The 25,955-nt window shown below is 30.7% G+C and overlaps 2 protein-coding genes across 4 annotated transcripts in view; one reads left to right on the top strand and one right to left on the bottom strand.

The window, feature by feature from the left end:
• LOC103579368 (solute carrier family 35 member E1 homolog) overlaps positions 1-14,161 on the bottom strand; it is a 30,807-nt gene extending 16,646 nt beyond the window's left edge. Inside the window, exon 1 of the mRNA XM_008560740.3 lies at positions 13,747-14,161. Within this exon, the coding sequence (XP_008558962.1) occupies positions 13,747-14,065 (319 nt within the window). The 5' untranslated portion in view covers positions 14,066-14,161. The remainder of the gene's footprint in view (positions 1-13,746) is intronic.
• LOC106694273 (uncharacterized) lies at positions 12,482-25,740 on the top strand. Of its 3 annotated transcripts, none has more exons than XM_014445160.2 (5): positions 12,482-12,610; positions 14,471-14,549; positions 15,386-15,673; positions 15,756-15,815; positions 24,364-25,740. In XM_014445160.2, exon 5 carries the CDS (start codon positions 24,366-24,368, stop codon positions 25,212-25,214), a length of 849 nt encoding a protein of 282 aa, XP_014300646.2. In that variant the 5' UTR covers positions 12,482-12,610; positions 14,471-14,549; positions 15,386-15,673; positions 15,756-15,815; positions 24,364-24,365; the 3' UTR covers positions 25,215-25,740. The 3 variants fall into 3 exon arrangements, with proteins under 3 accessions (XP_014300646.2, XP_014300645.2, XP_053598718.1); XM_014445159.2 differs by having other exon boundaries at positions 15,383-15,673; XM_053742743.1 differs by lacking the exon at positions 24,364-25,740 and having other exon boundaries at positions 15,756-15,838.
• Positions 25,741-25,955: the final 215 nt, after the last annotated feature.

Genomic DNA, 25,955 nt, shown 5'->3' with positions numbered 1-25,955 from the left:
ATATCGAGTATAAAACCATCGGAAGTATTAATAAACCAGCGTCTCCGATAGAATAAATTCTCGCCGGGGAAGCCAGAATTTATTGCAAAGAAATAAAATAATAATTAACCACGTGTTTGGTAACATAATTCTCGGCAGGAGGCCAGAAATTATAATAGTTATTTAGTCATTGTTATATGATAAATTAATCGGTAATTTAGCAAGATAAAATTTATAAGACTGAAAATCAAGTGCTGTGAAAATCGTGATAAAAGATTGAGATTTTAATAAATTAATTTTGAGTAGAATAAATTGATGTCAGTAAATTTATAAATTGTTAAAAGAAATTTAAATTGAATGCGGAGAAAGACACGAAATAGAGAGAGATAGACTGAGACGCGTGAAGTAGAGAGAGATAGCGTCGGTCGCTCGAGTCAGTAAAATTTATCACTTGATGAAGAAAAAATATTAAATACTGAGAAATTTTTGTGAATTAAAGTAAATGATTATAAACAAAGGAAAAATTAGTAGTCACTAAATGTAACTGTTAAAATCGGAATTTGTAATTTGGCAAATTTAAATTGTGTGTGTGTGCGTGTGTGTGTGTGTGTGTGTGTGTGTGCGTGTGCACGCGCGCGCGTGTGTGTGTGTGTGTGTGTGTGAGTTAAGTCCAGTGAACAGTAAATTGATTAAATAAAACGTGTGTGTATGTGCGATATAAAATGATTCCGGATGAATTTATAATCAATTATTTTGAAATAATTAGATCCAGGGGATCTTGCAAGTTGCCGATTTTGTTTTAATATTGATCCAGGGGATCAGGCCGGTGGCCAATTTATCGTAATAAGTCCAGAGGACTAAATTTTAATTAGATCCAGGGGATCAGGCCAGTGGCCAACTAAATATTTTAATTTATAAAGTCCAGGAGACTAAGTAATTAATGAAATAAAGTCCGGTGGACTCCGTAGTAATAAAATAATTATAAATGAAGTAAAACCCGGTGGGGTAAAATTGTGTGTGATAAATAAAATTGTTAATTATATTAATAAAAGTATTGTGTAATAAATTTAATTCCTCATCCTTTCTCACTCTTGTAAAATTCAACGACCCTGAATTTTCTAAATTTAACATCTCCGGTTCTGGAAAGCCGAGTCTTATCTTCCAGTGGCGCCTTTATTAAGATCAATTAATTAAGCGGCCAAATTTGGCAAGGTTTAAAAATACCCTGTTACAAATTATACATTAATTAACACTTTTTAGTCACCCGGGGCCAGGTCAGAGGTCCCCTAGATTGAATTCTATTGAGACAATAGTGGGGTAGTTTCCCACCCTCGAAATTTTCCTATAAAAGGGCTAGCAAGTGGTTGTTCGAGGACTTAGGCCCTGGCTTCTACCCAGAGTAGACCAGTAGGGTAGTGGACTGATTACGCCTAGCGAGGTTCCTACTCTACAACCAGAGCTCATAATAATTTACTTGAGCCGGCCTAACGATAAGTCTAGTCATATCTAGTCATTGAGTCCAATGTTCAGTTTTATTTAATTTATTTTATATCTTTGAGTTTATTTGTCCGTTATTAATAGCCGCAGTGATTATTTTATAAATTATTTATTTAAAGAACGTTTTAATTGACCACATTTCGAGTTAAATTTCTATACGCGGTCATTTAGTAAAGTTAAATTTGATTTGTGCCAATAAAATTCGTGAATGTTACCACACCATTGCTGTTCATTTCCTGCGATTTTCTACCACAGAAGATTGGGCCTACAACGTTGCTGCCACATTTGCTGCCTACGGATATTGAGGGTAATTTTCACCTACACTTACAAAGATAAAGCATGTAGTAAGGTACAGCGTAAGTGGGATTTCGTCTTCCTCAAATTAAATTTATACTTGGTCTCCTCCCGCGTAAATTAAAATATCAAAACTTATATACTAAATTAAATTCTAATAAATTCTATTGGGGAAATTTTCATAATGTAAATGGGTATTTGGTTAAATAAAAATAGTATTTTCTCTTTCATAATGCAAAACGAAAACTCTCACTGAATAAACCACCAGGCATTCCTTTTTCTTTAATATTCAATAAGCGCAAATTTTCCAGGAACGAGCCCCCCCCCCCCGTAGCTCATAAGATTAAATTGATTAAGTTAATATTAAGTAACCGTGGCCTGGATAAGAGCTAGCCCAACCAGGCCCACCGGTTATGACAAGAAGAACGGTCTCAAAGCGTACGAAGTTATCGGAGAAGTACCACAGGGCTCAGTCCTAGGACCTTTGCTGTGGAACATCATGTATGATTGCCTTTTGAGAATAGCATTGCCAGCAGAAGTCAAGCTTGTAGCATATGCGGATGATGTAGCTGTAGTGATCGTCGGAAAGCATCTCGAAGAGATAAAACTAGCGTTCGATATCACATTCAGACGAGTCAACTTGTGGATGGATACGGTGAATTTGCAACTAGCCAAGCATAAGACCGAGGCAGTGCTCATCACCAGTAGAAAGACAGTAGAAACCATCAAGCTAAACGTCGAAGAGCAAGAAATCACATCATATCGCTGAAACTAGCCAACAAAACTAGCAGATCAGTCTGAGGGGTATTCCGAAGCTTTTTGACCTGACTGTACCCAACGTGGTTACTTCTACAGTCATAACTTCTCAATGAATTGGGATGATATTATGGGCGCACTCGAGTGATTTTCAGGTGAGCGGTTACAAGCTAGCCCTCATTGATGACTATCTTAAAGACAGAACGCTACTGGCTGCTACATTCCAGGGAACGCTGGAATTTTTGATCACTGCAGGAGTTTCGCAAGGCGCGGTACTGGGGCCTAACTTGTGGGATGCACGCTACGACGATCTGCTGAGGCTGCTAATGCCCATCGGAGTACATCTTACAGGGTTTGCAAATGATATAGCTGTCACGGTCCTATTGGATAGCCCAGATGCTGCTCGACAACTCATATCCGAGGCCTTGAGGATTTCTCGCTGGCTTAAGGACCGCTATCTGCAACTGGCAATACAGAAAACAGAAATGGTTGTTATGACGCGCCAAAGATGGTTTGAACTGCCGTTCACGATCCAGGTAGATAATATTGGCATTACATCTGTCAAATCGGCACGATATGTAGGTGTCCACCTCGATGAAAAGCTCACATTCTGGAAGCATATCACGGCGGCATGCGAGAAGGCAAGCAGTGCGGTCGCAGGGTTGTCGAGGATATTGCTCAATACAGCTGGCCCGCGATCTTCCAAACGAAAGGTCTTACTGGGAGTCATACACTCCATTCTGCTCTATGGTGCGGAAATATGGGCTGATAGTTTTTCAATAAAGAAAAACTGCCGCAAATTAGGAGCAGTTCAGCGTAGAGGTGCACTAAGAGTAACATGTGCTTATCGCATAGTTTCTGAGGCAGCAGTACTGGTCATAGCTGGGGCACCCGAATAACATTAAAGAGGACAACGCTTGAAGAGTGGGAGAATAGGTGGCTGCATGGAATTACGGGAAGATGGATGGCCCGCCTGATTCCAAACATTAAACCTTGGTATGAGAGGAAGCATGGTGAGACTAATTACTACCTCACACAGTTTCGAAGATGCGGAGCACACATTTTTCAATTGTAGCCGCTGGAGCGTGGAAAGAAATGGTGCATGGGAGCTAATAAAACGTATACCTACACCGAATAACATTCTTGACCACATGCTCAAGAGCACAGAAAACTGGAATGCCGTGGCAACCTTTGTAGAGTGTCCTGAGAGCCAAAAAGCGGGATGAAAGAGGCACGCAGTAGTGGGCGTGGGGCGGTCAACGTCAACTGACGCAACATGGACTGGGTTGAAGTAATGCGTAAGCGGTTCCGACCCAGTCCCCAAGTCCCATGACTTGGGTAGAAGAGAGGGGATTGTTTTTAGTGGGTGGAAATCCCACATAACCGAACTTCCAACTATCTTTTTATCGGTATCTTTGAAAGATTTTTTAACCCCTCTCATGTAAAAAAAAAATTCATAACTTCGGGCCCAGATTAAAATGAAACTGATATTATCTATATTTTTTGGAAATTATAAAAGTCAGCGACAATGTTTGATTTAAAAAATGTTTTTGTTACTAATTTAAAAGAACTTAAAAGTTTCCATACTTTATCTTATCCGGACCCGATATCTTTGGCCGCGTCGACTTAGAGACTTGAAGTTTTTTACACATCTCCAGGAATATCCTCGAAAAAAAAAATTCAAAAGTTCAGAGAGGGAATTTTTTGGAATTTTTTTTTTCAAAAAAATGATGGTTTCACCGGACTTCAGCTGATGTTTGAACCGGTCTCTTTGGCCCGCATCGACTTAGACTTGAAATTTTTGGGACATCTCCAGGAATATCCTAGAGACCGACCAAAAAATTCAAAAGTTCAGCGACGGAATTTTTTTTTTCGGAATTTTCGGAAACACTTCTGCGTTTCCATACTTTTTCTAATCCTGCACGCGATATCTTTTGCCGACGTCGAGTTAAGGACTTGAAATTTTGTATACATCTTCCCGAATATTTAAAAAATGCATACAAAATTTAAGAATACTATTGAAAGTATCTTGATTTTCCGTCTATCTGCCTAGGTACCGAGTGATGAATGGAAGACTTAAGGACGACAATGTTTTATTTATTTTTTAGAAATTGTAACATAACTTTATCTTATACTAGAACTCAATTCAGCTTGCATCGATCAATGATATTTCAAAATTCTCTTTTATTAAGAGAGCCGACTACGTGAAAATTCCCAGTCGTCCTCAAAAATTTAATTTTTATTGTATTTTGGGATCTATGATTTCATTATCCTACATAGGTGTTTTGAGTATTTACGATTTGTAGATTGTGGCAGTCGTCTCTATTATTTCTGTGCGTTTTGTTGTGTTTACCCTCAGTTTATTTGAATTCTGTCTTAACACTCTGACATTTTGTTTTCGAACGAAAGTCATTTTTGTTGACAAGGTTTATATTAAATCTATAATCCGATATCTTTTACCACTTGCTGCCGACACTTACCGCCTAGATCATTGTTTTCGGTGCTCATCTAATTGATAATAATCGAAGAATCACCGTATTTTAAAGTATTTTTCTTTGTTTAAAAGAAATTGAGTATACTGAATGTCAGCGTAGCCGAAGGTTGTGAGTTTTACTTCGGTTTACGATTTTTTAGTTAATGAAAATTTTCTTTCTCTACCATATTTCAAGTGATATATCAGTGAGTTGTTGTGTGTTGATTGTTTCTATTAAAGTGTTTTCATTCTTTAGTTGATTTAACTCACTGCTTTAAAATTTCAATCATTTTCTCCAATCACCGTAGTGTTTTTATCATCGAAAAGAGATTGAGTCATTTCGTATTCATATTTTTACTGCAATTTTAGTTTATTTAATTTATGACATCATTTATTGCAATTTTATAAGTTTTATACCAATTTCTTTCCTTGATTTTTAACTTCCCACTAAGAGAATTGTAAATTTTCAAAAACAAAGGAAAGTTATTGGTTTCGGTCCGATTTTTGAAAATCGAATTTCTAAGATATCTTGACGTTTTGAGGTTCCAAGAAGCTATTCTGACTAACTTCAAGACTATCTCCGAGTGAGTGTATGTATGTATGTACGTACGTATGTAAATATCTATAACTTTTAAACGGATGAACCGATTTTGATCATCAAGGTGTCATTCGACGCGGCTTGTCAATATCTAAAAGGTGAAAAAAAAATTGAGCTTGATTGGTAGGGCTTGTTCAGAGATATTCCAAAAGTAAATTTTTTCAAAAATGTTTTTAACTTCCTGCTAAGAAAATTGCAAATTTTCAAAAATTCAGGAAGTTATTGGTTTTACACCGATTTGTGAAAATTGAAATTCCAACGGATGTCGATGTTTTGAGGTTCTAGGAAGCTATTCTAACTCAATTCAAGATGATGTCCGAGTGTATGTATGCATGTACGTATGTACGTACGTATATAAATATTCTGTAACTGTTGAACGGATAAACCGATTTTAATCTTAGAGCTGTCATTCGACGCGGCTTGTTATTTACTATAAACACTGAAAATTTGAGCTTAATCGGTAGCGTACGTTCGGAGATATTTCAAAAACAAAATTTTTTAAAAAATGTTTTTTTTTGAATAACTTTTAATTCGCTCAATGGATTGATTCCAAAATCTAATCAGCTCTAAAACTTTGTAAGCCGTGTCGAGTGTCACCTCAACAATCAAAATCGGTTCATTCGTTCAAGAGAAACCGTTAACGAAAGAATTAAAAAAACATTTTTTTTAGTATTTTGGAAATTTCTCAAAAACGACCCGATAAATCAATTTAAAAATTTGATCAGTTGTAGAACTCAATAAAACGCGTTGATTGCCACCTTAAACATCTCAATCGGTTTATTCGTTCGAGAGATATCGTTGTAGAAAAAATGGTAAAAAACGTTATTTTTCGAAAATAAAGGCATACAAAAGTATTTTCGAGCTCAAGGAGCTCAAAAACAGCGGGAAGTTTTGGGGCTGGCCCGCAGGGTCAACTGATAGACTGATTTTTTTATTTTATTTTTTTATCTGTGCTAATTTTTTAATCTTTCGATTTTCGCTTTGGTATATTTGTTATCAATGATCTATTTTTTCATTTATCACAATCGCAATTTGTGTTACTTTCATTTTTATTCCGATAATCAACTTAGTCAATTTTGTTTATTTGGTTTACTTATTCATATTGTTTATTAAATCAGTTGATTTTCTAAAATTTTTATTTATACTATTCTATTTATTTAATCGCGTTATGATATACTTCTTGAAGAATTCATAATCGTCCGTTATAATATTCGCTTTCACTACAATTTTATGTTATTTTGATGATAAAATTTGTATTATTTTTTATTTCATTTTATTGATTTTCTTTTACATTTTTTAGTTGCTTCCTTTTTTGTTTGCTACGGTATTGAAATATGGAATTGAACTTGAAAAATATTGCATGCGCCAATCTTACAGATGAAACTTTAGCAATGAGGTCAAACTCAGCTATGAGTACTGAAGAAACAACGAAAAATAATTTCATTACTTCTCCGGTTGCTGTAAATGATGACAATTGCCATAATTTATTCGAATCTCGTTCTATCCTTTCTCATGAAGTCATTTTTGACGGATTTATTTCAATTTCCCTGGAAATTCCCTTATGCAATCATCAAGATACAAATCATTATGATTTAACTCTTTATAACCTAACCACCAAATCTCTAGAAAATTCTATGCCTATCGAAAATAATATTTATTTATTTAATTATTATGCTGAAATCAGTCTGAAATTATTGGCTGATAAACAAGAGAAAATCGGCTTTGACAAGGTGAATTTTACAGTGGATACATTCAAGATAATCTGAACATAATTTGTTTTATTGAAAGTCAGTTGCGGTATTTAGATCTTGCTGTTCTCACTGAAAATTTTATTGTTGTTTTTGGAGTCAAAAATTTGATACCGGACTTTCAAAATCGTTACGAGACCATAGAACCTACTAATGAGATGACGCTACGAGAAGGCCAGTGTACAAATGACAGTGAAAACGACACACACTTTAAAGACGATATAGAAAACAACCCTGACAACCGCGAATTAGAAGACAAAACGACAGGATCTCCTTTTTTCAAAGACGTTCAGAAAATAAAAATGAAATTATTTGCAATCGTGGAACAGTATGTGCAAAGTATAAATCCCGAAGCGATAAAAACCAATTAATTCTATTGCAAAAAATTTTTTAATTATATTTTAAATTATTTGATTCCATACTTTCCATTTTGGTCTGCAAGAATACTGTCACTTTTTGACATCCGACGCGACAATAACGCTTCTATTGAAAGTTATTTTAAAAACATAAAATATGTTGTTTTTTGTCATAAGAAACATACCTTTCCAAGATACTACTGATGGCTATTGCGGGGTACATGCGTATATTTATGGATACATGATATGTAGCAAGTCCGGAGAAGAATTTGAAAGTAATGAAGTAGACAGAGCAAGGAGGGGAATAGCCAATTTGTTATGCAGTTTTAAAGATCTAATCGAGAGCGATGTGGATGGTACGGAGCAGTTGCCAATTATCGTCGTAGAAGAATATGAAAAAAAGATGTCGAAGTGAAAGAAATTAATCCTTGAACGATCAGGAGATATTCCATTAGGGTGCTCTAATATTTTTGATTTTTGTCAAAACTTGGAAGCCTTAATGGAAGCAGTCTGAAAAACGTGCATACTACGATAATAATTTAATTATAATAGTAAGTGAAGCTACCTCAAATATGTATATATATATATATATATATATATTAGGTGTACAAAAAAGTTCTACCCGTTTTTCAAAGATGGAGTTATCTAACAGCTATTTATAGGTTAGCTATGAATACGTATATGTACATGCACAGCTGTTTGTACTCTTTAAATTCATCAAACTTTTAATATATTAATCTTCGATATATATATTTTTTTATTAAGTTAAAAATGGAAGTAAGTAATGAGCATATCCGCCATTGTCTTTTATATGAATTTCATCAAGAAAAAAGTGCTGCTGAAGCTCAAAGAATAATCTGTGCAACTTATGGTGACAGTGTTATTGATGACAGTACTTGTCGAAGATGGTTTCGGAAATTCACAAACGGAGATTTTAATTTAAATGATAAACCACGCTCTGGAAGACCTTCAACAATCAGTGACGAGAAATTGGAAGAATTACTGAATCAAGATTCTGCACAAACACAACAAGAACTTGCGAAAAAGTTAAACGTTACTCAACAAGCTATTTCTGAAAGATTACATGCTTTAGGTAAGATTCAAAAAGAAGGAAAATGGGTACCTCATGAATTAACTCCAGAACAACGAGAGAGACGAGTTGACACCTGCCTGTCGTTGCTTTCACGACGTAAAAAAAAAAGTTTTTTGTGGAAACTTGTAACAGGGGACGAAAAGTGGGTTTACTATGAGAATCCTTAACGTCGAAAACATTGGGTAGACCCAGGACAACCAACGACATCAACACCAAAACGTAATGTTTTTGGGAAAAAAATATTGCTTTGTATGTGGTGGGATGAGTGGGGCGTGCTATATTATGAGTTACTCAAACCAGGAGAAACCGTTACTGGAAAACGCTACAGTTGTCAATTAAAAAAATTAGCAGATGAAATCAACAGTAAAAGACGATTTGCGGGACAAAAACCTCGACCAGTGATACTGCAGCATGATAACGCCAGGCCTCATAGAAGTTCAATCGTCCACCACACTATAAATGATTTACAGTGGGAAGTTTTACCGCACCCGGCGTATTCACCAGACCTTGCACCGTGTGATTTTCACCTATTCCGTTCATTGCAAAATTACTTGGCTGACAAACACTTACAAAATGAAAACGAAATGCAAAAAACAATAGATGATTTCATTTCGACAAAAGATCAAGCCTTTTATCGCCGTGGGATCCATCAGTTGCCTGAGCGTTGGCAAAGGGTAGTAGATGCTGATGGTGGTTATTTTGATTAAAATTTGTATTTTATTTAAAATTTTTAAATATATTTTTTTTTTTTTGACAAAAAACGGGTAGAACTTTTTTGTACACCTAATATATTAGAGTGCCCAAAAAAAAAATATTTTTTTTTTCCTCTTATGCCCGCATGAAAATAATGTATAGTTTTAAAGTATATTACAAAGTATATCCTTGTGTATATTTTTTATAAATGCGACAAAATATCTCATAAATGAGCTATAATATGTGATACTTAGTTACTATAAATTTAAGATATAATTAATCATATAGTATTAAATATATTTAAAACTATACCTTATTGTATATTATTTAATATATTCGAAATTTATAAATTAAACTATAGTTGATCGAAGATATTTATGATAGAAGTAGGAAGTATAATAATCGATATACATTGCAAATTTATCAACGAGTATATCTCAAATATACAAAAGAAGCATACAAATTAGTAGAGCCTAAGAAAACAAAAATTATACCGGGTGAAAAAAAAATATCTCCAGAAAATTTATCTCTTCAGATTCAATTTATTCCTACTCCAAAACAACTTAGAACTTCCTGAGGATTTTCTCTGTTCAAGCAAAGCGTTTTTTCTGCCTGTATTTATCTATTACGTAAACAGGATCAAAGTCCTTATAGATTTTCTAGGCAAGTTATCCAGCTAGAAATTGAGATTAGAATTATTAAATTGCATACCCGTGAAAAATGAATCATACATGGCCATGCATGGCCGTATATGTTTCATATATGAAGCATATATGGCCATACATTGAGCATATATGACCATACATGGGTATAAAAACTTGTTTGATATAGTCATGCATGGTCATATATGAATCGTACAAGGCCACGTATGGCCATATATGGTTTTGTATGACTATATATGCCCATGTATGCCCATGATTAATTAAACATATATAGCCATATATGGCCGTATATAGTCCATATATGGTCATGCATGGCCGTATATATTTCATACATGGACATATATGGCCATGCATAAAGATACTTATTTTTATATAAAAAATTTGAGCTGACTATTACAATTACTTATAAACAGGATGTGTACGTATGTATGCATGTGTGTGTGTGTGTGTGTGTGTGTGTGTGTGTGTGTGTGTGTGTGTGTGTGTGTGTGTGTGTATGTGTGTGTATGTATGTATGTATGTATGTATGTATGTATGTATGTATGTTAACTCTTTGTAACTTTTGAACTAATGAATCGATTTGGATGGTTGAGGTGGCAATCGAAAGAGCTTGTCGGCCATCAACTTGTCTGAAAATTTCAGATTATGTAATCGAATAGACTCGAAAATATTTGCGAATTACGAAAAAAAAAATGTTTTTTTTAGTTTTTTATTGATTTCTCAAAAACGACTTATACGATCGACTTCAAAATCTAATCAGCTCTAGTACTCAATAAAACGCGTCGATTGCCACCTCAAACATCAAAATCGGATAATTCGTTCGAGAGTTATCGCGTGAGAAAGAAATGGTGAAAAACGGTTTTTTCTAAATATTTTCGAAACGACTGACGCGATCGATTTCAAATTTTAATCAGCTCTAGAATTCAATAAAACGCGCCAATTGCCACGTCAACTATCAAAATCGATTGATTAGTTCAAAAGATATCGGCGTTGAAAAGTTAAAAAAATAACATTTTGTTATTTTTTCCGGATAAATCATAATATAACGTACTAAAATGTGCCTGATATCATACCAAATCATCTTTTTTATGGTTTCTTTTGATCATATAATGTCATCGAACTTGGTTTTTAGTTTAAATCATATTATCAACAAAAAAATCGATAAAACGTAGTTTTTAATATTTTTATCGGATATTTCATATTTTATTGTTTCTTACATGAGTCAGAACTTATTTAAATCTTGATTTCGATCCCTGACATTGATTTCTGCCTCAACACACTTATTTTACTGAACATAATCAGGAACTAAATTTTAAAAACCGCTTCATTGATGATTTTCCATTCTTAAATTTTCAAACTTCAGCATAACAGGTAACTTGTTAGAGCTTGAAAAGATCGTAAAAAAACAATTGCATGTGATAGCATTTTCGAGCTCGTAGAGTTACTATGAAAATATCGTTGAAGATGATAAAAGAAACATTATGGTAAATATTGAGCTCAATATTAATATAAAGAGCAACCACTTTGTGATTTATGACTTCCCATGTAAATAACATGAGAAAAAAAAAATTCTTAAGTTTTGAATTTTGTACCTCAGCAATGGTTCATTGTACAGATAAGCTCAAAATACATATTTGTAGGGAATTGAATGCTCTACAAAAAAAATCTCATCATTTTCTGATAAATTTATCTGTTAAAAAGTTGTTGGAGCTCGAACTCGAATTTATAGTAAATTTCGAGATCTTTTTACTTTTTCAGCGAAACTATCGGACTTATCACAAAATTGGATCTGGCCTCCACTCATAGTCATAAATACGGGAGCCTCTGATCATAAATTTCAAAAACGAATAAGCTTTTAATTAATTATAAATGTATGAATTTTCATTTAAAATAACAATTCGAGTATTTTTGATCTTTCAAACAAATAGACACGTTTAGAAAATTAAAAAATCAATACAAGTATTTTTTCAAAATTCAAAAATTTTTGTTTTTTTTTTTAATCACAAGATATTTTATTTAAAAATAGTGGGTAACGGTTAATTTTTGAATTAAAAATTTAATAAGTGAAAATTAAAAAAAGTACTCGTCTAGATTTCGAAAAATTGAATACAAAAATCTAAAAGTAATGAGGTTTGTAAAAATTTGTAAATATAAAATAAGTAATCTTAAAATTAAATTTCAAATTATATCTCGAGTTTTTATTTTTCGATTTATTCAAAAAAATACTCATCTAGAAAATTGAAAAATCTACACGAGCATTTTTTTTTAATTTGAACGCTTTTTTTTCTAAAGTTATAAGATTTTTTATTTTCAAAATGGCGGATGTCGGCTAACTTCAGGGTTATCTAAATTCTATCAATTCGTTTAAACAATGAAATAAATAAAATAAAATAATATTCTTGAGTTAATCGTGGTCCTTTGATTGTTCAATGAACTGTGTGAAAAAATACTTCTAAGCTGGGTGAGTACAAAAATTTAAAGTGCTACAAATGATGTTTTTGAGTTTGAAGAGCTTAAACTAATAATTTTAATTGCTTTCTATAAATTATAATAGCCATAACTACTGGCAACTATTTACATTCATCGGTTCTACCCTTATTTAAAAAAAAACGATTTAAAGTAATTAGAACAAAAAAATTTTAAATACTTCTTAATACTTTTGAATACTTCGAATAATTTCAAATCACCCTTCTTATGGGCATTTAACATTACAAATGGCTTTAAATCACTTCTTTTAATAAGAGATAGGTTATAAATAATAAAATAAATAACTTCATTCCTACGTTACGATCATTTAAATAAAAATTAAGTACAAGCAGTAAAATCTGAAATACTGAAACTGAATTTTCACAACTAAAGTAAAATAAGGTAAAGGGCCGTGTTTCTGACACTTCAAGAGTGATAGCTGAGGTTAATCTATGTTAACTAATATAAAATTCCATTTAAATAAATAGTACTTTGTATAAAAAACAAGTTTAGAATTTGCAGAGGTCATAATCGCTAAATAATTATTCGGAGCTAATTTATAATTTAAATTAATGTTTCAAAAAGTGACGTTTGAAGACCTAGTTTCTGACACTCATAATTTCCTGTGCTGTAGTTTCTGACACTGATATTTATATAAAATTGATTTATTATTAGCTAAGTTATGTAATATTAAGTTTAAACAAACTGAAATTTTCAATGTGACGAGATAAGGTGATAAAATAACATATTCAAATCTGGAGCTCTCTTCCGTAAACTGCTTACCATATAACTAAAAATTGGCTCCCACAGCTACTCCCGGTTAATAAAATTTTTTTTATTACGATATTTTTTAATATTTTCTTTTTGTTATGGTTATTAATTAGGTACATGGTGAGTTTTTTAAAATAAAAAAAAAAAAAAAAAACAAATTTATTTATTTATTCGAGTCATTTTTTTTTTTTTTTTTGAAATTTGAAATAGAGTTGAAAGTGTCAGAAACTGGGACAGTGTCAATAACTGGGCCTTTTACCTTACAAAAGAGATAAAACTCATAATATTGTTAATTGAAGAGCTATCTTTATCTAATTATTAAATTAAAATAAATACAGGAATATTTATAATATTTCATACCGGTATGGGCATAAGATACAGGAACTTTCCAAATACTGATATGGCTAAGTACATTGGCAAGTAATTTACCGAGTGCAAGTGGTACAAGTAAACGAAAATAATAATTCCAAGAAATTTCCGATGTCTTTCGTATACCCCAAAAACGAAAAAACGGATCAGACAATATAGTGATTGAGGTTAACTGTACCATTGTGACTGTCAATGGATAAGGAAACTCTAATAGTAATATTTTTCCAACGACATTATTAGTACTAGAAATAATATACCACAGAACACATAAAAAAACTACTTTAGCGATATCTTGATTTTGCTTCATCATAATTTTTTATTTTATAAGAAAAAAATACACACTCTCAATAGTTGTTTATACATCTGGTACTTTTGTTTATAAAATACGTGTTTTGTGTTGTGGCACTCGAGGCTCTTTAATTAACAGGTGGAGGCACCTGAGGACATAACAGAATTTCTGATAAATGCTTCAATTCGGAAACATTGTTATATCCTCAGATGTCTCCACCTGGTAATTGATTAGTGAACTTGAAATACATAAATAGGCGCGAATTTAAACTCCATTTGAAATTTATATATTAATACTTATTGCGTTTTATCAACATTTGGTCAATAATTTAGATACTGAATCGTCGTGGCACATACTTATTAAACTATATGTTTAGATTATAAAAAATTGAACAAATAGATAAGCAAATCTTTATTTTATATTCAGAGAAATATAAATACAGTTTGAGTGGTCTTGGAACGTTTCCTGTCACCCGATATTTAGAATGAAACAGCTTATTATTACTGTAAGTATTAATTATTTTTACTAATAATAACTTTATTAATAATACGCACACTTTAGTGATAATGATGTTTTTTAGTTTAAAAAATTGCAAGCTTTAAAGAAAAACAAAATCATAATTAATCTACGAAACTGAGTAATATTCTTGCTGGTAAATGCGTACAGTAGTATAAATTTAGCGGAAATATGATTTATTTTGAAATTGAAGTGCTAAAGAGTCAGAAAATTTTTCAAATTAACTAATTTCATCTACCATGAAAACTCAATGAAACAATTTGATAGCGTTTAGAATAAATTAAGTAATATTTATTCTATAATGATAACGATAAATTAGCAAAATGCTTAGTTGTAAAAATAATTGGTATAATTAATTGAAAAAAAGGTAAAGAATAATTATATAATAAATATTCATACTATAAATCTTAATAACAAATAATAAAAAAAAAAAAACGTAATTTTGTTGCCAAAAAAATTGAAGCAATTAATATTTATGATTTTAATTTATAAACTGATACGTTTTTAGAAGTACCTGAACGTTTGTAGCGCAAAAAGATTATAAGAGAAACATTAGCTGAAAAGCATAGTTTGATTTTTCATGATGCTGAAATTACAGAACATCTGACAATTTTAAAACATTTTTTTAATAAATAAAATCAAAAAAAAAAAATTCCACATGTAGAAGTTTAGAAAATTTATCAGTACAATTTTTTAAAAATTTTTTATCAATAGTAATTTAGTTGCTTCAAAAATAAAAAATGTTCACATATCTGAGGATTTCAGTATCATGATTTCTTAGCCTTATTGGAATATTTGTAATTTTATCTTCATGTGTTATAGCAGGAGAACCAAGAGATTAAAAATTCAGCGGTCGAAGATGTTGGAAATTGCTATAGCCACAGTTCAAACTATCTTGTGGAAAATGTTAGCTATAACGAACAATTGTCCAGTAAGCAAGATGTTGAAGTTATTGATATGAACATGAGTAATCATAAGGAAAATGGGAAGCTAGAAGAAAATCGCTCAAATTTATGGCTACACGATGAATTAGATGAACCTGAACCTACAAGATATTTATGGTTTCGTGATGAATATAGTGAATCAACTGAATGTGAAGAAGCTTGGTTTGACGTAATTATCCTCACATTATATGAAATTGAAGTTTTAAAGAAAATTCTTTTATATTGTATCTTTAATGTGCTTTTTTGATTAGGCTGAAGAAGAACTTCCAGATGAACGCTTTCATGAGGCTGCTGATGATCGGCATGATGAGGTATATTAAAAAATACAAATAAAATGAAAATAAATATCACGTTGCTAAAATTAAAAGAGTGAGTAAAAAAATTTGTTTCCCTATAAATAATATAAAAATGTGAGAATATAGAAAAATATCAAAAATCGAATTTCTCATAAATTTTGAAATATAAAAATTCTGAAAGCTGTAAAAATTATAAATCCTAAACTTTAGCAGTTTTGATTTTATCTTTATATATAATTAGAACCAAATAATGTACATATATGTAGTTCAAAAATTTTGTAATCGGAGCTATTTGCTAATAATTCATAATTAAAAATTTTTCATATAGTTTATTCTACTGCAGAAATAGAAGAAAAATAATATTTTTTGTTGCTAATGAATTAAGAAATTTGAACAACAAAAAAAAATACACTAAAATTTTATACTAAAAATGGCTTGGTAAATTTTGATAAAATTTTATAGAGTTTTATGAAATTTTACCAGGCCATTTTCAGTCTAAAGTTTTATAAAATTTTGTAAAATCATTTTTTTTTCCGGGATGGATCACCTATCCAATTAATGTTCTGCCTCGATGCAGCTCAACTTTTGTTATCGATGGATTGTAGTCTGACAGGGTGGCCACAAACCGAGAATATCGGGAATTATCAGAGAATTTAATTCGACCGGAAAATGTCAGGGAATTTCGAAAAGTATCCGGGAATTTAATTGCGACAGTTCAAAATTTAAAAAAATTTTCAATAATACGCTACAAAAATTAAGGGATATGAACGATTCCAAATTTTTAAGTGATTTTCAACAGCTTGTAACTCGAAGAGAAATGGTTCTACGATAAAAACAAAAATGGCAAATTGTAGTTTTAAGTGTTTCTAGTTCTCTGATCTGGTCTTCAAGTTTTTTTATTTTGTGCGGTTCCGTATTAATTCTAAGAAAACTATCAAAAGAGACATTAACCGAATTTATGCTCATCTTAAAAACGGTCTTCAAGCTTGAATCAATATTTTTCTATAATTATGATTGATTTTTGATTGCTTCGGAACTGTGTATATAAAAAAATTTAAAGGCCAGATCAGAAACTAGACACTCGAAGCTACAGTTTACCTTTTTATTTTTGTTGTACGACCTTTTTTCTAGAGTTACATACTGTTAAAATTTACTAAGAAATTAAAGATTTTTTTTAATATCCCTTAATTTTTGTAACTAGTGTATTTTAAATTTATTTGAATTATAAAATTTCTTATTAAATATTTTAACTTACACATTTATAACATAGAATAGTCCAAAGTAGGCAATATTAATTTATTTTATTGCCATTTTTCATGGTGTCTCGCATGATTTAATTATCAAATTAAATTATTGGAAATGAAAAGATAATAAAAATTTAAATGGAAAATCGGGGAATATCAGGGAATTTTAAAATCATTTCTTTGTGGCTACCCTGAGTCTGCTCCGCTCGTCTATTCCCTGATTAAAAACTCTGATTGAAACTGATTGAATCTGATTGAAACTCAATCAGAATTCTATCAGTTTCAATCAGAAACGAATTTTCAATCAGAAATGTTCGGGAGCGTTCGAGCGTCCTGATTGACTTTCTATCAGTTTCAATCAGATTCTATCAGGAAAAAATATTTAGTATTTTCTGATTGAAACTGATTGGATTTTTTTTTATCAGTTTCAATCAGGTTCAATCAGAAAAAAATAATTTTAATTTTCGATTATTTTCCGATTGAATCTGATTGAAACTGATAGAGAAAAATCCAATCAGTTTCAATCAGATTCAACAAGAAAATAATAATTTTTAAGAACTTATTTTCGGATTGAATCTGATTGAAACTGATTGGATTTTTCTCTATTAGTTTCAATCAGATTCAATAAGAAAATAATAATTTTTAATAACTTATTTTCTGATTGAATCTGATTGAAACGGATTGGATTTTTCTCTATTAGTTTCAATCAGATTCAATAAGAAAATAATAATTTTTTAAAAAATATTTTCCGATTGAATCTGATTGAAACTGATTGGATTTTTTTCTATCAGTTTCAATCAGATTCAATAAGAAAATAATAATTTTTAAGAACTTATTTTCTGATTGAATCTGATTGAAACTGATAGAGAAAAATCCAATCAGTTTCAGTCAGATTCAATAAGAAAATAATAATTTTTAATAACTTATTTTGTGATTGAATCTGATTGAAACTGATTGAGAAAACTTTAATCAGATTCAATCAGAAAATAATAATTTTTAAAAATTATTATTGTAATAAAAATTCGTATAACGACAATGTACAGAGAAATTGAGCTTCAATGTAATATTAAGCATCAAAATAATTTTTTTTTCTCTAAAGTAAGTATTTAATTTATAGATAAAAATAAAAGTCAACGTCAGGGTTGAAATTATAACTTTTTTTTTATTGAACCTCAAAATAATTCGGTTGCATACAAATATCCCTGATTAAAAACTCCGATTGAATCCGATTGAATCTGATTGAAACTCAATCAGAATTCTATCAGTTTCAATCGGAAACGAATGTTCAATCAGAAATGTTCGGGAGCGTTTGAGGCCTCCAATTGAATTTCAATCAGATTCAATCGGAAAAAAATATTTTTTATTTTTTGATTGAATCCGATTGAAATATTTCAATCAGTTTTAATCAGATTTAATCGGAAAATAATAATTTATTTCTCGATTTTATCCCGATTGATCAATTTTTTATTTCTCCGTGTAGAATGTTCTACTTGATTTTAAACTATCTTCCTGATGAGCTAGATATAGCTAAAGTCCTTAGTAAAAATGAAACGAGGCACTGGCTAGCGTCTCGCTAGCGTCGCTAGAATCAATGCTAACGGTAGATGACAGACGAGGCGGCCCTCGTTTATTTTTAATAGGGGTATGCGTATTATCTATGAGATACGAGTAGTTTAACATTAGACAGTATAAAAATTGTAAGCTTAATATAGTATAAATCCTTTTTACTGTAGAATGTTCTACTGATTGTATCTTATAAACAGTGCACTTTAGCGATATCACCCTGTTTAGAAAATCTCATAGATTCTCATACATTCCCATAGAGATTTTATGAGAATGAATGAGTTCTATGAGAAGTGCTATATGGTTAAGTATAGGGCCTTATACATACAGCTATAAGAATCTCTCGGATTTTTTTAGCAGGGAAGTATAATAAACAATTCTGTAGAGGACAAAATTTTCTAAAAGATGGGTGCTATGCATCTTTTTCGTACGATGAGCCGTTTTTTTTTTCACTATTAACAAAATTATATGAAACAAGTAAAAAATAGACTTTCGGAGCAGATAGAATCGACATAGATCGAGTTAGAGCAATTTGTTTTATAGACTTTCAAATTCAACAAATTCTCTGCAAATTAAAACTGGTTTCAAAACGATAGCTTAAAATCTGGCTAAGTTATAGCAATTTAAAAAAAATGTTATTCAATTAACATACTTTTTAAATGGAAAAATTTGATACTCGAGAGAAAGTACTTTAAATTAAATTGAAGAGCTGAAATTTTCAGGGAATTTTTTCTCAATATAAACAACAAAATTTTCTTGTATCGGCTAGAAAAAAAAAATTTCGTTTCAAACGAAGCGGCTTCAATTAGAAAATAATAATTTATCTATCGATTATTTTCCGATTGAATCCGATTAAATCCGGTAGAAAATTTTCAATCAGTTTTAATCAGATTCAATCAGAAAATAATAATTCATTTATCGAATATTTTCTGATTAAATTCGACAGACAATTTTCAATCAGTTTCAATTGGATTCAATCGGAAAATAACAATTCAGATAGTATTGATAATTATTAAAATTTGGGCAGATATGAATTTCATTTATCATTAATTCAGCAATTTTTAAAATATCCGAGTATAGAATTTTATCTGTCTTTCCAATTTAATCTATTTTATAAAAAGTTGAAACAAGCATTTTTCAGGATTATATAAAAACTTTTTTTAAAAAACTGTATTGATTGAGTTTAAAACTATTACGAAAATAAAAGGAAACATCAATAAAAAATTATATATATATTAAGATAGTTAAAAAAAAAAAATTTTTTTTTTTGGTATCCCAAAATTGACAGTCTACCTAAAAATAAAAATTTCGGTACCAATCCAAGCTCTTAATAATAATACTACAGTTTGCGTCAATCAATTTTTCTATTTTCTATTTAAATAACACGGGAAAAAAACTTTTTATTTTTTAGAATTTTCTAACTTACAAGCCAATCAACGAATTATTATGCACGATAGATATTTTTGTAGGATATTGAATGCTCTACAACAAAAGTCTCATCATTTTTTGATAAATCTAACTGTTCAAAAGTTGTTTGAGCTTAAAGTCAAATTTATAGAAAATTTTGAGATCTTCTTACTTTTCCGGCGAAACTATCAGTTTTATCAGAAAATCTCATAGAAACTTTTTTGTAGGTAATTTCATTTCTCAAAAATTATTATGAATAAAGTTTTTTAAAATTTCGCTTTTTTTTTCTAGTTATTTTCATTTCTATGTCAAGCTCTTAAAAAATAGTTTTCTGATTGATTTTTTATAAATTCTAAAATAAATTTTTTGTATTTTAACTTATATTTTTTTAATAAATTTTTTTCGTGGGGGTCTTTAACTCAAGGATTTTCGTATGCTCCAACTAATAGAAAAAAAAGTTGCTTGAACCAAGAGAAAAATTTCTTAGGAGAAAAGATATATGTAGAGGAGAGGAAATTCACCAGTCCTAGGTAATAGCATTGGGAGTAGTTCGGTGCTCGCCACTAGATAGCGCCTACCACTTGTGAAGTGTCCCTGGTAAGAAACGTAGTTCAGACGTATTGTATTCCAGACTTGGAAGCAATTCTGACACGAGCACTCCTCTGTTCTTTGACAGAGTGACAAGTGCCATTTTTGGTGGTAATATAGTATATCCTATATTACTTCATGACATGAAATCTAATTGTTAATATAGATTCAACGTAGATTTTAATATATTTGATTCTTTAATTTTTTACCATTTAATAATATATAAAATTATTTTTTCCCGGGAATCGATAATTTTTGATTAATTTACAATCGAAACCTTCCGGAAATATCTGATTAAATCCGATTGAAACTAATTGAAAGTCAATCAGAAATTTCCGATTGACTTTTAATCAGTTTCAATCGGATTCAATCGGAAACTTCCGAATGATTCCGATTAAAACTGATTAAAAGTCAATCGGAAATTTCTGATTAACTTTCAATCAGAATCATTCGGAAGTTTCCGATTGAATCCGATTGAAACTGATTGAATGTCAATCAGAAATTTCCGATTAAATCTGATAGGACGTTTTCAATCAGTTTCAATCGGAGTTTTCAATCAGGGTTGGCCACTTGTAGATATGGAAAATGCGTGGACGAATTTAAGATTACACACGAATTCTTATCGGCCATATTTTATAGCAGTCATTTATAATAATATAACTTTATAACAATTCGGACATTATTGCAAATTTGACTTATTTTTCAAACACGATCAGGTTAAATTATACATAATTTCATTTAGAATTATATATAAAAAACGATTTGAATAATTGAACTATCGATTGTTTAATGGACATAATAGTACATTACACACCTAGGGAAGTAAAGTTAGAAATGTCTCAGATCTCACGTAATTGTTGGCCGAGGCGAAGCCGAGGTATATACTACTTTTTTCCTCGACGAAGGCAGAAAGGGGCAACTTCGTTTTGCACAGCGGGACGAAAGTTGACGCTTTCCGCTGGAGGCGAGAAAAGTTAAAAATTGATTAAATTTATTTACTTTTAATTATTCAGATTTTTGCGATAATTGCGAAACCTTTGAACTGTTCCTTGAGTAATGAGGATCTAATTTAAATTGATAGTTGACAAATTTTTGCCCGCAAAAATGAAATTTTTTTTTTTTATAGCAATTAAAAATTTTGTTTATTTACTTTGAATATCATTAGAAAAAAAAAAAGATTTAGAGTATTTAAGTCCGCAAAAACTCAGTATTTCCTGAAATACTCAGCTTTGGCTCTCTGGAGCATATATACATTGAGCGTAATCAGGTCTAATCATATGTAGACATAACTATATAGGAGTATAAACTCATGTGTATGATATGAATCAGTCATGTGTGATCCGATCAAAAAATTTTTTTAAGTTCAATAAGATCCCGGGGACAATGTTTCTATAACATTTTAATAAATTTTATAGCAAAATCAGATAAAACTGTATGCACACAGTTGTCATATGACAGTTTTTATAACGTTATAAACTTACAATACAATTTACTTACTTACAATAAAATTTTACAAAACTGTGTGAAATTTTATCAAATTTTACAAGATGCAACCTCGCGCTAGATGCAATAATGACATCAAATTCTCTAAAGTTTTATGAAATGTTATAAAATTTTGTGAAATTTCATTTACTTATTACTTTCTTTCAAAGATCTTACTTTATAAAATTGTATAAAATTTTATGAAATCGTATAAAACTTTATAAGATTTCATGCAATTATATAAAATTTCATTTAATTATTACGTCCTTAACGAAGATCTTACTATATAAAATTTTATAAAATTATATGAAATTCTATAAAATTACGTTGTACAGTCTTATAAAATTGTATAAAATTTCAAAAAATTGTGTAAAACTTTGTGAAATGAGCGAATAAACTAATTGGATCTGGTTTAGGCGAGGTGAATTAAACAATTAAAAATTACACAGATTTTATCAATAAATAAATTATAGATTTATTTACACTTATTTACACTTAAAATTATGAGAACTTATATTGAAGCGAATGCGACTATAATTAACACGCGATAGCGAATGCAACTCAGATAGTTTATTCACGTATAAATTGACACGTGGTCAGTAGCGGTTAACTCAACAATAATTAATTAACAATTAATTATTGGCGACAGAAAAGTTTATTTATTCTCAATAAATAGCAGCCTTGATATACTGTCTAAATATTGAGGATAATTCAGCGTAGCGGTTTTAGTTTAGTATCACACAAGAAATAATAAGCGAAGCGGTTCAAGCACGAGGTTGCAAGTAGCAAAGACACGTTGTAGAATCTCTGAGCGAAGCGGTTAGACAGATAGTTGTAGAATGAATAAAAATGGTAGCGTCGTTGAGTCGTCGAGAAGCTTGGTGTCGACGTGGCAGCCTTGCTGCATATAACGAATTTTCTTATTGGCTTAAAAGCGCGCCAAAAGGTAGCAGTTGATAGCGAGCTCTCTCATAGGCTGACCAATATAAAACGAATTTTGTGATTGGTCAGCTTGTAGCGGGTTCTCAGGACGTCTTGACACGATCCTGAGTTAGAAATTGTATGTGCCGGGCCCAAATAGCGAGTGACCCGGCACTATTCTGACCTTCAGTCAGTAGCGAGCTCGGCTTCTCCCGAACCGAGCGGAAATGCACGAAGCTTGATTTAAATTAATCAAGCTCGTGACTGAACAAACTTCATAAAATTTCATGATATTTTATACAATTTCATAAAATGTTATACAATTTAATAAAATTTAATTTATTCATTACATTCTTTACTCAGATCTTACTTTGTAAAATTCTATAAAATTATATGAATTTTTATAAATTTTTGCTGTGAAATCTTATAAAATTCAATAACATTTAATATAACTTGATAAAAATATTTTTTCCCGGGCATTGAAAAGATATTATATGAAGTTGTTTTTCGTAACCGCCTTCAAGGCTTCAAGAAGTAACGATTAGAACTGAAATAATGGCCGAAAGGCGTACTGTTTTTTTTATATCTCCAAATTAGTTTAGTTTCAATGAACATAGGCAATAAAAGTACAGGAGCGCTAATTGCAAAGCCTTACAACCTAATTAATGTTTTAAAATATTAACGTAAATGAACAACAATAAAAATACTCAACTTCTTGTTACTGCTATTGTAATGCTTATATGAATTATTTAATATTTTAATAATTTTGTTGCATAAGTTATTTCAATTTTCCGAAGTGAAAAAATTTATTGAAAAAATTTCAATGAAAAAGGATAAGTCAATGACCACTTATTTGAATTTTTATAAAAAAGAATTTAAAAATTCTGTCTCGTGAAGTCATAATTTCAGTTATTCTTATTCGTTTTTATAATATTCTCATTATAATAAACTAAGGCAAAAGAACATATATTGAAAAAAAAAAAAAATTGATTTTGTATTTGTTCAACTGATCTTCGCATAGCCAAATTTCTTAATAAATTGGTAAAAAAAGTTCTCTATATACTCCTTTGATTTTAGTGACGTGATATTTATGAGACAAATAATTGTTATAATAGCTTCATGTTATTTTTGCTTGTAAAACCAAGGTAATGAAAACAGCACTGAAGATTTTTACAATTAATCGCTTTTTGTAAATGTACATGAATTACACGAGGTGAAGCATTATTAATGACACTACTTTTGTAATAATTGTTTGTTTTATTTTGGTGCTCAAAAGAATTCAAATTCAAAAGAATTGAAGTGTGCAAATTGTGGAAATGATAATACTGCATCAAAAATTTCTTTTTTTTTAACTTTAGGCATGGAAACACAATTTAAAACAATATTGCAAGATTGTGAAGTACAAGAAGCTTCAATCGAAAGTTTTGAAGGAATTAAAGAAAAGTTGGACCAGAATACAATAGAAGATCTTACCGATGGACAAATATATAAAAAATTATCAACTGGGAATAATCCCTTATCTAATAATTTTAATTTAACATATACATTTAATACAGATGGTTGTCAAGCATCAAAATTGAGTAAAATTTCAACCTGTTCCATCTATGCAATTATAAATGAATTGCCTCCTAAGCTACAGACTAAGCATATGATTTTGTGTGGTATATGGATTAATGAGAAAGAACCGAATATGCAATTATTTTTGAAACCATTTGTTGATCAGGGGAATAAATTATCGGAGCAAGGCATTCAATGGAAATTAGGAGATATAATGGTAGTCAGCAAATTTATCCCAATATGTGCTGTTGTTGATTCAGTAGCGAGATGCAAGCTATTAAATATGAAAAAGTTTAATGGTTTATATGGATGTACATTTTGCGAGCATCCAACAGAATCTGTTGATGGATATAGAAAATTGACAGTATCCACAACGATTCCTCCAGATCGTACTGATGCGTCTATCAACAGCAATATGGTACTCACGAGTCAGAGTGAATATGAGAAAGATGTTATGGACGTCTGGGGACCATCATCGCTAATGAATTTGAAATATATTGATTTAGCTGATGGGATGTCCCCAAACTATATGCATGCTTTTTTATTGGGTGCAGTGAAACAGCACACAGATATATTGTTAACATCCTTCGGTAAAGAATATTACGTCGGTAGTCCAAATCAGCTACAGATTATTAATGAGAGAATTATATAGCTGAAAAAGTTGTAGAAAAGGTGACAGTTTGCTGTGAAAAGTTATGAGGAAAATCGATCAGTACGTGTTTTTTGTAAATCGACAATTCATACTTAAAATTTGAAATTTCAATAGTAGCGTGGTTCAAACAAATTTTTTTTTATTTTTTACTGAAAAGATGTCTAAAAACAAACATATTTTGTCTCTATGAAAAGTTTATTTAAACCACTTTTTGCGAAGTTATAGGCGTTTGAAAAAAAAATCTCTATTTTTTACAAAATTTGATATCTCGATAATGGTTGGAGGAAAAAATTTGAAAAAAATCATGAGGGCCTCTTTCAACCTATACTAAAAGATAAAAAAGTTTCAAAGAAATCCGAGATGCAAAAGCTAAAAAGTGTCCGATTTGGCGTGGAACGCCCCATATATAACAATGGTGCGAGGAAAAAATATTTTGCAGTTTACCTTTAATTATCATGACGAATGACATAATCAATCATGATTATTCTTTTTAACGTTATAAAAATCGTTGCAGAAGTGAAGAATAAAAAGCCAGAAGTAAGCAAAAATGTAAAATAATATAATTACTGTGAAAATATGTTCGTTTGTCTTCATTATGTTGAAAATACTTCTTAAGTACAAAATAAATATAAATCATTTAGCTTACAAATCATGATGTCATGATAAAATTTGAAACTTAAAGTTATTTAACACTCCAGTGGTGATTGTACAAATAATTAACAACTTTTTAATTTTGTAACA

This window comes from Microplitis demolitor, chromosome 1 (genome assembly GCF_026212275.2).
Source record: "Microplitis demolitor isolate Queensland-Clemson2020A chromosome 1, iyMicDemo2.1a, whole genome shotgun sequence".
NCBI classification, from domain to species: Eukaryota; Metazoa; Arthropoda; class Insecta; order Hymenoptera; family Braconidae; genus Microplitis; species Microplitis demolitor.
Note: the sequence above shows the minus strand (reverse complement) of the source record. Positions and strands in the feature narration are given on the sequence as shown.